Source organism: Erinaceus europaeus, chromosome 9, assembly GCF_950295315.1.
Source record: "Erinaceus europaeus chromosome 9, mEriEur2.1, whole genome shotgun sequence".
Lineage (NCBI taxonomy): Eukaryota > Metazoa > Chordata > Mammalia > Eulipotyphla > Erinaceidae > Erinaceus > Erinaceus europaeus.
In genome coordinates this window covers 53,838,797-53,851,736 of record NC_080170.1, presented here as the reverse complement: position 1 = coordinate 53,851,736, position 12,940 = coordinate 53,838,797, and the positions used below count along the sequence as shown (strand labels likewise).

General features: G+C 40.4%; 1 protein-coding gene across 1 annotated transcript in view; it reads right to left on the bottom strand.

Annotated features, from left to right (window-relative positions):
• F5 (coagulation factor V) overlaps window positions 1-12,940 on the bottom strand; it is an 87,659-nt gene that overhangs the window by 15,338 nt on the left and 59,381 nt on the right. Inside the window, exons 14-18 of the mRNA XM_007531785.3 lie at window positions 8,972-9,146; window positions 6,439-6,675; window positions 4,051-4,261; window positions 2,364-2,543; window positions 1,813-1,929 (exon numbers count right to left, since the gene is read on the bottom strand). Coding sequence (XP_007531847.1) covers window positions 1,813-1,929; window positions 2,364-2,543; window positions 4,051-4,261; window positions 6,439-6,675; window positions 8,972-9,146 — 920 coding nt within the window. The remainder of the gene's footprint in view (window positions 1-1,812; window positions 1,930-2,363; window positions 2,544-4,050; window positions 4,262-6,438; window positions 6,676-8,971; window positions 9,147-12,940) is intronic.

Here is a 12,940-nt window from a genome sequence, read left to right as displayed (position 1 = left end):
GTGACCACTTTTTTTTCTTTCCCATTGCTGTTGTTACTGTTGCTGCTGTTGTTGTTGGACAGGACAGAGAAAACCTGAGAGCAGGGGGAAGACAGAGAGGGAGAGAAAGACACCTATAGACCTGCTTCACCACTTGTGAAGCAAACTCCCCCCCACCCCATGCTGGTGGGGAGCCGGGGGCTCAAACCAGGATTCTTGCACCAGTCCTTGTGTTTCACACTAGTCCTTGAGCTTCACACCTTGGCTTCTCTCTCTCTTTCTCTCTCTCTCTCACACACACACGCACATGCACACGCACACGCACACGCACACGCACACACACACACACACAATAAATCCTTAAGTCACAAGTAGTGACACCTTGGAGTAAAGGAGCTGAATTCTTGAAATCCAATTATTTAATAACTTTTAAACTGATTTCCATTTGCTTCTCTCTCTTGCTTTCTTCCTTCCCTGCTTTCTTTATTTCTCACTCTCTTTCTCACTCGTTCTTTCTTTCTTTTCCAGGACATCACTGCTCTAGGATGACTTTTGTTTTTCACATATAAACAGAGAAGCAAAGAGAGAAAGGAAGAGAAAGAGGGAGAGAAGGAGAGAGAAATAAAGAAACCATAGCACTGAAACTTCCTTTAATGTGGGTGGGAGCCAGGCTTGAACCTGGGTTGTGTACATGGCAAAACAAAGCACTATCCAAGTCAACTGTTTTACTGGCCTGTCTGCTTGTTTCTTAAAATAAGGCATTTCTCAATATAAGTACTATCCCTCATAAATTCTTTAAAAATGAACCTTAAAGTTTATAATATTTGTAACTTCATTGATCATAGATGAGAATGCCAGCCACTGAGCAATCTAGATGTTGAACATTACTTAGTACTCATCAGATGCTTAATAAATATTAGATGGGTGCATAGATTAACGTATGGATAAAGAGATGTAAATTATGTTTCTCTAGTACTAAAGTGCTATACTCAGTATTATTTTAGTCACTGTTAAATTATAGGAATCCTTTCACTTCTCTAATAGTCTAGAAATTTCCTTTTATTGTGTGTTAAGGAATTTTATTAGCAGAATTAAGGGGGAAAGAATTAAGGATAAGTATATTTAGGAACAACTTAAAATCAAGCACAAATATTATAAAGAATTTAAAGGTATGGGGAGAGAAAACATGTTACCTAAGTCCCCCTTCCCCCAGGTATGGGAGACTGGGTCCCAGTGATACAGCATGACAAGAATAAAGGAGCTTCTAGAAAATTTCTTACAAGCACTTTCTTGTGGATCATGAGTCATAAAGGAAAATGTTTAATATTATTTTTCTAACAGGAATACATTTAAATTCCTGAAGTGGTATTTGCAGTATAAACAGATCATGGATCAGAATGAAAGTAATCACTTCTACAGATTTATGTTTATGTCTTATTAAAGTCTCCAGTACTGATCATATTCAATCTATTGATACTATTATTTTTTTTTAATTTATTTTATTTTATTTATTTATTCCCTTTTGTTGCCCTTGTTTTATTGTTGTAGTTATTATTGATGTCGTTGTTGTTGGATAGGACAGAGAGAAATGGAGAGAGGAGGGGAAGACAGAGAGGGGGAGAGAAGACAGACACCTGCAGACCTGCTTCACCGCCTGTGAAGGGACCTGCCTGCAGGTGGGGAGCCGGGGGCTCGAACCGGGATCCTGACTCTGGTCCTTGAGCTTAGCGCCACCTGCGCTTAACCCGCTGTGCTACAGCCCAACTCCCTATTGATACTATTCTAGTAACAGATGCTCTTCTGCTGAAAATACCATGTGGCTTTTGATCATACCTTTGTCTATGATGAGAAATGGCGTTTGCATTCCCGCTCTATAGTTTTCTCCAATCTGTGTGTCTAAGAGCCACCAGCCAGGTTTGGATGCCTTCATTTCAAGAGTTTTAAATGAACCTGAAATAGAATGTGAAAGACATCACATACTCAAAGATTAAGAAGTTAACATTGGTCAGTTAGGGTGTTTATAAGCTTCTTCCCAACAGAACATGTTCTCTATTTAAATGTATGGGAGTTGCCATTGCAATCAGCCTAAAAACCAGGCTTGCCATCCTCTGATTTGATGAACCAGCAGAGAACCTCTGTCTCTCTAGAATCCAGTTGGGCTCCACATACAGCCTCTGTGGTGCTACAAAAAGTGCCTCCATTCACTGTTTATGTAGTGTTGCACATGAAGTTTAGGGAGATGGCTTCAACAAGGATTTTGTGCCAGAACCCACATGTGAACTCAGGGAGGAAGTGTTCAAGGAAAGAATAAGTTATAGATGCCAAGACTGCTTGCTGGCATCTGTTTTTCAGTTGGGGCTTCTTTGCATAGCTAAGGTATTTACCAGGCAGAAGGGGCCACACCCCCAACTGATGCTGTTGAGTGCCATTTTCCAGAAGGATCTGGCCATGGAAGTGAACCACATGAATATCTCGAGCACTGCCTGTGTTCAGCAGGTGCAGTCTCACCCACTCCTGCTCATACATTCGAAGACCAGGCACTTTGTAAATCATCCCATTAATGGCTAAAAAGACAGAGATGCAATTGATTACAAATCTGTGCATGTAATAAGAGATATCCCACTCATCCTATATCTTCCTGGATACTCTATCAACTCCAGTGTAAAAAGTTTCCGCTAGATGCTCTGGATATTAGCAAGGTGTTGAAATAAACCCTCAGCTCTTGCTCACATCAGCCTTAAGCAGAGGTGGGAGCAAGCTTCTTATCATTCATTCATTCTTACTCATTCATGTTAGAGAAAGGGGAGAGAAAACCAGAGCATCACTCTGGCATATGCAATGCTGGGGATTGAACAAAAACTGTATGCCTGTAAACCCAGTGCTACAGCCACTGCACCACCTCCTGTGCCACAGTTTTACACTTTCTCCCTAGATGTTAAGGTGCTACACCCATTGGTCCTCCCATGGAGAATGAACTGTCCTTGACAACAAAAAGAAAAGGACTAATATAAAAAGGCAAGTAACGCCAATCACCAGAGGAAAAAGAATAATTCATGTACTATGTCATCTAAGGGTCCAAAATCCAGATACAGCAGGCCCTGGAATAATGACATTTGGCTATAATGTTGAGAAAAAAACAACCCTAGTTGATACTGAACAAAGCAGTATTTAAAGACGCTTAAAGTCTCAGTTTCAAAGAACCTATCATTGGCATGAAGTGAGGGTTTACTACTTTCAGGCAAGTTTAGATTATACTCATCAACCCTAAAGATTCCTGCATATTTCTGAATTTGTATAACTCCTCTGCACCACTCCCAGACTTTCTCCATTTGCTCATTAGTGAAATATGTGCTTTTAAAAGAACTTGATGAACTTTATCACCTTCAACTGTAGTACAAAAAAAATTTTGTAGTACAAATTTTTAATGATAAAGCTTAGTGCCACTATCAGTTTAACTGGGTCTGAATTAAGGGAGTTTTGATTGTTTATTTGTTTGTTTTCTTAAGTTAAAGGAACTACTGTAGACTTTCAGGAACCAAGAAAAGGACTTTTTTGCGGGAAAGGTATAGAGATCACTTTGCAAATCATATCAGGAATGGAAATACCAATCTACATACTCATACCATGAATCCTTTCCCACTCATCTCTATTTCTGTGTAAGAAGCATGTCTCCTAAGAGCAAAAGGCATCATACATGACTAAATCAACATTGCTAAACCATTATATCAGGAGACTGAAGCAAAGAAGGTCAACAGATCAGGTGCTCTGTTAACACCTGATAAATTTAGCTCAGGGCTAGAACTAATTTCTTCTATACTAACAATTGTTCCTTTGGAGATCAAGAAACAGCTGTCACTGTTCAAGCTACAAAATAATGTTAATTCTTTTCCCATTTACAGTAGTGTATCCTACTGGATGCCATCAGCCCTCTGAGGCATTTAAGGGCATTTTACTAGAGGCTCTTGGGTCCTCAGAAGCAGTTCCTATCTAACCATTTAGAGGCAGATAGAAGGAATCAATGTTACCCCATATGATTTAATTCAGAAAGGAGATCAAGTCAAAGGAAAATACCGTGAAACTCCTGGCTGTGTTTTCCTTCTGAAGATGGGAGTCTCCAAGATCTTTGGGGCTTCTTTTCATAGTACCAACTCTTTTTTTCATCAAAGATCATAAAAAGTAAGACAAATTCCCTCATATCCACAGGCATGTTGCTTTCTTTATGAAGTGTTCCCCTTTGACAGATGACAAGGGGACCTATCAAACCTGAATTGATATCTTTTTCCTGGAAGAGAGTGAGAGCAAATTGTGTCTTCTGGCTTTCACAGAATTTTCTTTTCTCTTCTGAAAATCAGTGAGGACAGAGAAAAATGAAACTTTCTCAGAGACTCAGAATTTGAATATTATTAATCAATAGGTTAATGAACCTGAATATTTATCCTTTAATTTGTGGTGTTCTTATTCCATCTCTCCAACTAATTTATTTTTAAAACATTATGAATTTACTGTTGGATAGAGACAGAGAGAAATTGAGAGGGGAGGAAGAGATAGAGAGGGATAGAGACAGAGAGACACCTACAACACTGCTTCACCACTCATGAAGCTTTCTCCCTGCAGGTGGGGACCAGGGGCTTGAACCTGGGTTCTTGCACACTATAATGTGAGAGCTTAGCCAGGTGCGCCACCATCTGGCCCCTCCAATTAATTCTTCATCTCAATTTGGTAGTGATTCTGTAATGATGATGATGATGAGATTGAGACTGTAAAACACTATTCACTGAGTATCTACTATCTATGTTAAATATTTTACTTGTAAGAACCTGAACTGGAATTGGCGTATTGCACCAAAGTAAAAGACTCTGGGATGGGGGGGGAGAATACAGGTCCTTCAGAGGACCTAGTAAGGGTTGTATTGTTATATGAAAACCTGAGAAATGTTATGCATGTACAAACTTGTATTTACTGTTGAATTTAAAACATCAATTCCCCAATAAAGAAGTTAAAAAATATATTTTACTTGTAGTACCTCACTTAATTCTGGCAGTAATCCTATATGGTAAAAAGGAATCCACTTATTGAAAAAATTTCATAAAATGCCTACCAAGAGCTTGATTCTGTTATCTTATTTTTAACTCTGGTAAAAGGTTGAGAGGGGCTGGGTGGTAGCACAACTGGTTGAGTGAACATGTTACAGTGCACAAGGACCCAGGTTCAAGCTCCCGGTTCCCACCTGCAGGGGGAAGGCTTTGCAAGTGGTGAAGCAGGGCTGTAGGTGTCTCTCTGTCTCTCTCCCTATAACCCCCTTCTTAATTTATGGCTGTCTCTATCCAATCAATCAATCAATCAATCAATAAGAGCTAAAAAAAAAAACCAACAACAAAAAATAAAAAACAGGAGTTGGTTGGTAGGTAGTGCAGTGGGTTAAGCGCATGTGGTGCAAAGCGCAAAGACAGGCATAAGGATCCTGGTTCGAGCCCCTGGCTCGCCACCGGCAGGGGAGTCACTTCACAAGTGGTGAAGGAAGTCTGCAGGTGTCTATCTTTCTCTCCCCCTCTCTATCTTCCCCTCCTCTCTCCATTTTTCTCTGTCCTATCCAGTAACGATGACATCAATGTCAACAACAATAACTACAACAATAATGAAAAACAACAAGGGCAACAAAAGGGAAAATGAATAAATATAAATAAAAACAGGTTGAGATGGGTCTGGGCAGTAGTGCAGCGGGTTAAGCACACATGGCGCTAAGCGCGAGGACCAATGTAAGGATCCCGGTTCCAGCCCCCCACCTGCAGGGGGGCAAGTCTGCAGGTGTCTGTCTTTCTCTCCCCCTCTCTGTCTTCCCCTCCTCTCTCGATTTCTCTGTCCTATATCCAACAATAGCAATAACAATAACAACAACAAGGGCAACAAAATGGGGAAAATGGCATCCAGGAGCAGTGGATTCATAATGCAGGCACTGAGCCCCATTGATATCTCTGGAAGCAAGAAAAAGAAGAAGGAGGAGGAGGAGGAGGAGAAACAGGTAGAGTTTAAGGTAACTTCTAGGACATGCAAAAAGTGGCAGGATAGTAACTGATATTTAAGTCTCTGCTCTCTCTACCGCCCCCCCCCCCCATGAAGTCTGGACTTTGTAGTATTTTATAAATAGCAGAAAGAAACTAAAACTTGTTCAGGAAGTTGCAATAAGCATCTTCCATTATGAAGTCAGTCCCTCTAATTGGGGACCAGCCATTTAATATTCCTCATTTCTCTCTATGAAACAAATACTTTTCTGCCTCTGTCATTGAAGACCAGCACAGACAGTCTCTGATTATTTTAACTGGAAATTACAGACCAGAATCTGTGCACATTGTTCATGAAATACAGTACATTATGAAGAAGAATCCTATCCCTTCCATCTGGTGAACAAACTCAAGGTACAAGACTGGAGGAATGACAAAAACTTTCAGTGGACACACCTACCGGGTTCACAGCTGAGTAGTAGGCCCAGGCCCGACAAGCAGAGCCAGGGACTTCTGGCCCCGAACGCTCAGTGGCATGCCACACATATGTATATGTGCTGTTTGGCTGAATTGCATTGTCCTCCTGAAACCATTCGGGAGAATCATCTTCATAGGTCTTTCCCTCTGATGATTTCTCATAGGAAAGTCCATGGGCATGAAGAGAATATGGTCTGGATGCTAAATTTTTAAAACGAACCTAGGAAAAGAAGTCATTCACAAATATACGCAAGCTTAAAAATGTAAGTCAGAAAAGTCAGCACTGTAGGCAACAATGGATGCTTATTAAATTGGAATTATATTGAAAGCTTATAACTGCAAATTCATATAGGTATATTTCACTTAATTTTTATAAACATCCTGTAAGGTAGGCCCCTATAGTTTATCCCAGAAATACCAAATCCTGTCAGTTGTTAGACTCAGGGCTGAAATGTTGACATTCTTTGCAATTAAGTGATTGTAATTGGTGCTGGAGCTTTGGAAATAAATAAGAGTTGATCTTTGCTCCAATCAGTCTCAACCTACTGATGAACAGAGACATGCACTTTTGAATCCAGGTTTAAAATTTGGCAATGAAAGGGATGGAAACAAGTCTGAATGAGGGTAATTGGAAATGCTTGGAAGGAGCAATTTAATTTGAATGTTTAGGAGAAGACAGAGAATAGTCTCTCAACAGAAAGGGCATTGACCTTTTCAGAACAGCACTCCAGGGCCCCAAAAAACTGAAACATGCCTGTAGAAAGGGGAGAGAGAAGATTTTGGTCGGTGGCTTCTAGTATATGGATGTGGCTCAGTGGGCCTTAGTGAGAAAAGAGTCTGGAAAGAAAGCTGAGGAAAAATGGTAGAGAACCATTAATGACATGGGGGCATCTTCACATCCCAACAAGGTCAGGCTGTGAGGGAAACTACCCTCATCTTTTCTCTTCTGTAGTTTGGGAGATAAAAGTAATCCAGCCAGAAAAGAGAGGGCTAATGCTTCCCACATGTTCATGGTACATTTAGAAGCATTAGCACTCTTACATCTCTAACTATGTTTTTTAAAAAAAAATTTTTTTACTTATAAAAAGGAAACACTGACAATCCCGTAAGATAAGATGGGTACAACTCTAACTATGTTAGCATTTATAATTTTTTTTCCTCCAGGGTTATCACTGGTGGCCATCTTTTTTCCCCCATGTTTGTTATTGTTTTTGCAGCTGCTGTTGTTGTTGAATAGGAAAGAGAGAAATTGAGAGAGGAAGTGATGACAGAGAGGGGGAGAGAAAAATAGACACCTGCAGACCTGCTTCACCACTTGTGAAGTGACTCCCCTGCAGGTGGGGACCTGGGGGCTGGAACCGGGATACTTAGTGCTGGAACCGGGATCCTTGCGCCAGTCCCTGAGCTTCACACTATGTGTGCTTAACCCGGTGAGATACTTCTTGGGCCCCCCCCCCGCATTTATAATTTCTATCTATTAGAGGAAGACACAGAGACCAGAGAATCACTCTGATATATGTAATACCAGAGATTGGGCCCAGGACCCATGTAAACAAGTCCTGAACTCTAAATGGGCACCTCCCCTGCTTCTCTGTTGGCATTTTAAGAAAGACCACTGAAAATTTGGTGGATGTTGGGGCCAGGTGGTGGTGCACCTAGTTAAGTGAACGTGCTACAGTGCATATGGACCTGGGTTCAAGCCCCTGGCCCCCATCTGCAGGGAGAAAGCTCCACAATTGCAGCAGGTTTTTCTCTGTCTGGCTCCTACTCTATCTCCCCATCCCTCGATTTCTGTCTCTATTGAAATAAGTAAGTAAAATACTTTAAAAGAATTTGGTGAATGTTTAAGTCAGTAAAAGAGATCATTCTTTTGGTTCTAAAATGGTTTTATTTAGACACAAAATTTAATGGATAAGGATGGATAGAGAAATAAATGGTGAGATATATATAGATATAGATAGATATATAGATATATCCAACTGCAGGCCTGGTCCCCAGGGGGGAAATGCTCCACTTCATTTATCATTAGAGAAATGCAAATTAAAACCACACCTCAAACCTGTGAGAATGACTTACATCAACAAAATAAAAAGTGACAAGTGTTGACAAGAATGTGGAGGAGATAACAACTGTAGCACACTATAGCACACTGTTGGTGGGAATGCAAACTGCATTGCTCCTGTGGCCATTTTTTTATATTTTGTATAGGACAAATAAACTGAGAGGGGAGGGGAAGATAGAGAGGGAGAGAGAAAGATGCCTCCTTTCCACAGACCTGCTTCACCACTTCTGAAACGACCCCCCTCCCTGCAGGTGGGGAGCCAGGGGCTCCAACCAGGGTCCTTGTGTAGCTTCTTGTGCTTTGCATTGTATGGGCTTAAACTGGTGCACCACCACCCGCCGCCCAAGATTGCCAAATACACGTAAATCTATAGTTCTCTTGTCACCTTCACCTCTACCTAGTAGTTGATGGACATTTCTTTAACAGTTCTAGAAATGCTTGAAAGATGACTTACTTGGATAACATCACCCACTTCAGCTCTAATAACAGGACCAAGGATGCCAAGATGCTCTTCGTACTCCCCCCGAGGGTCACGTTTGGTAAAGGAGATATCAAGATACTTTCGAAAAACCACTTTCTTATAAACAGTATCCTCTGGGACATCATCCATATTGTCATTATCCATTTCACTGAAATGGTGATAGTAGTATTTGTTTGAAAGAAGAAATTAAGGACTACAATATAAGTTAGGAAATTACCTTTACTTCTAAATATATAATCCAGCACATAGAAACACAGAAGATATTTAATAAATATTTGATGAAATATTTATTCATGAATTTATTCATAATTCATGAATGAAAATATAAACTTCTCAAACACTAGAATTGAATATCCTTCAACTCCCAGTTTATGTCTTTAGTAAGTCACCCTGTGAAACTTTAGACTGGGTAATCTCAAAATCTACATGATATAGGAATTCTGTATCATTCCTCAAGTATCATTATGGTATAAACAGTAAGCTCCTATAGCATACTATGAATGCACAGTTATTCTATAGCATATCGAATAAGTTGCATATAATTTAATTTATTTATGAAATCATCTGTTAATCTATGACTCTACCACTAGTATGGAAGTCTTTTTGCATAACCATTATGCTATCTCCTCAGCCCTCCATTTTTGTTTTTAATTGGTTAGTCTAACAGTTAGCTTTTGTAAAAGTTGTAGACTGTATGTAAACATTTTAAGTACCATGACACACAGTGTCTCTGAAAATCTGTAGTTGATTAAGACTTGTTCTTTGGTCCTTTCTCTCTATACTGTTATAACAGGATGCAGAGTCCAACCCAATGTGGCTTTCCACTCTTTCACAAAATTGAATTAAAAATTATATTTAAAAATGTATCTGGGGCTGGCAAAATAGCTCATTTACTCTTTTTTTTACATTTTCTTTTCTTTTCTTTTTTATTGTTGAAATTATCATTGTTACTGATGTCGTCGTTGGATAGGACAGAGAGAACTTGAGAGAGGAGGGGAAGACAGAGAGAGAGAGAGAGAAAGATAGACACCTGCAGACCTGCTTCACTGCCTGTGAAGCGACTCCCCTGCAGGTGGGGAGCCTGGGACTCAAACCGGGATCCTTACACTGGTCCTTGAGCTTTGCGCCACGTGTGCTTAACCCACTGCGCTACCGCCCGACTCCCAGCTCATTTTCATAGTGTACTGCTTTCTCATATATGTGACTCAGGTTTGATCCTGGCCCCCACTGCACTGAAGAAACTTTCGGATTGAAAAAAAAAATCTGGTAGTTTTCTGCTGTAAGTTATTCTTACAAAGTTGTATCAACTTCTCCAGCTCTCTGGTTGAAGATTAGGCATGTCACAGCTAAAGAGGATCTGAGCCACCTGATATAATTCTTTCACTTAAAGAATGAATGAAAACAGGGTACCCCAGGTGTCACAGTGGGTAGAGTCCATGGAGGCAGGACGGTGGCTCATTGGAATAAGCGCACATAGTACAAAGCTTAAGAACCTGCAAGTATTCCGGTTTGAGTCTCGGGCTCCCCACCTGCAGGGGTGGTCACTTCACAAGTGGTGAAGCAGGTCTGCAGATGTCTGTCTATCTTTCTCCCTCTCTATCTTCCCCTCCCCTCTCAATTTCTCTCTGTCCTATCCAAAATATTGGGGAAAAAAATGGCCACAGGAGCAATGGATTCATAGTGCAGGCACCCAGCCCCAACAATAATCCTGGAGGGGAAAAAAAAAAAAGAAAAAAAAAAGCAAACAAAGAAAAAAAAAAAAACCCATGAGGTCCTAACTTTGATCTCTGTATTGTATGTGCCAGAGTGATGTTCTGATTCCTCTGTGTATCTGTTTATTCTCTCTCTCTCTCTCTCTCTCTCTCTCTCTCTCATTAAGAACTGAATGAATTGGGGCCAGTTAGTGGTACACCTGGTTAAGAAAAGAAAAAGAAAAAAAGGAAAAACCAGTCACTAGGTGTTATGGATTCATTGTGCAGACACCGAATCCCAGCAATAAATCTGGTGACAATTAAAAAAAATACTGAATAAATAAATCTTAAAAGTTGAGGGGAAAAAATGAAAGCAGAGACCAGCATGATAGCTCTTCAGAGGGTGCCTGTTTTGCCATTTTTAAGTCTGGCCTTCAGCACACTGGGGAAAGCTTTGGTACTGTGGTGTCTTTTCCTTTCTTCCCCTGTCTTGGTTTTACTATCTGAAGTCAACTTGGGTGGGCCAGTGAAATAGCTCACTTGGATAGAGCACACCTTTGCCATATATATGGCAAGCTTCAAGCGTAGCCCCCACTGCAATAAAGGAAGCTTTGCTACTTTGGACTCTCTCTCTCTCTCTCTCTCTCGCTCTCTCGCTCTCTCTTTCTCTCTCCCTCTCTCCCCTCTCTGTGTGTTTCTGCTTAAATAAAAAAAAAAATGTCAGTTTGGAGTGATGAAGCCTCAACAATGACCAAAAAATAAGAAAGAAGGACTCAGAAATAAATCACTCATGATTGGAAACTGAGTTTGAACTCCAAGAATCACATGAGAGCATTATAAATGGCACCAAGGAAATTTTCATGAATGTAGGCGATGTGGTGTTTCTCCTCTCTCTGTGTCCTTATCTCTCCCTCTCTGAAGTGTAAAAAAAAGTTGGGGCCGGGTGGTGGTGCACCTAGTTGAGTGCATATGTTAAAATGCACAAGGAACCAGGTTCGAGTACCTGGTCCCCACCTGCAGGGGGAAAACTTCATACATGGTGAAGCAATGATGCTCTCTGTCTCTCTTCTTCTCTATCCCCCCCTTCCCTTTCAGTTTCTGGCTGTCTCTATCCAATAAATAAATAAAGATAATAGAAAAAAATAAAAATAAAAGTCCACCCAGAGTAGTAGAGTTATGTATGTATAATATTCCAGTGGATAATAAGCAAACAAACACATGAATAAATGATGAAAGTGGCACGGTCTACAAAAGGGACAAATATAGTCCAGTAAACTGGGATGACTTCAAGCTTTTGAAGATTTTCTCAATATTTTTGGGCTTATCCTTCTATAAACACTGCAATTCTTCTTGACCTACAAAGTCTAGTGGTATCTGGTCTCTGTAGAGTTGACCATATACTTTCCCACAACTCACCCTTTTCCTGAGCTTCAGCTACACTAATCTACAGCACCTAAGCCTTCTTCTATAAGCCATGATTATGTTGTTCTCTGTCTAGACTGCTCTCAATTCTCTACTACTTGCCTAGTACACTCTTATTCATCTTCGGATCTTATTTTTTAAAAAACATTTTTAATATTTATTTATTCCTTTTTTGTTGCCCTTGTTTTATCATTGTAATTACTGTTGCTGTTGTTATTGGTATCATTGTTGGATAGGACAGAGAGAAATGGAGAGAAGAGAGGAAGACAGAGATGGGGAGAGAAAGATAGACACCTGCAGACCTGCTTCACTGCCTGTGAAGAGACTCCCCTGCAGGTGGGGAGCCAGGGGCTTGAACCGGGATCTTTACGCTGGTCCTTGCGTTTTGCACCACCCGTGCTTAACCTGCTGCACTACCACCCAATTCTCCATCTTTGGATCTTATGTCAGACAAAATTGGGAATGTTCAGGGTGGTATGGCTGTAGGCAGATCTTATTTCAAATACCACCATTTTGGAGACAGAATCCCTACTTTCATATCCCCAAATATTTAGCTTTCCTTCTTGGTATTTAACATAATAATATTTTTCACATTTTTACATGAGCAGCTGATTGATAGCTACCTCCCCAAATAGACACAGGTTACCCAAAGGCAGGAGTCATCTGTGCTTATTTTCTCTTTTATAGTCTCAGCACCTAGTACACTGCCTAGAAGAGAATAACCACTCACAGTTGGCTCACTCAAACTTAAATCAAGATAAATCATTATCTATGGATGGCTTCCATTGGAGGGTTGTTTCTAAACTATTATATGTCTTTGGCTTCTCCT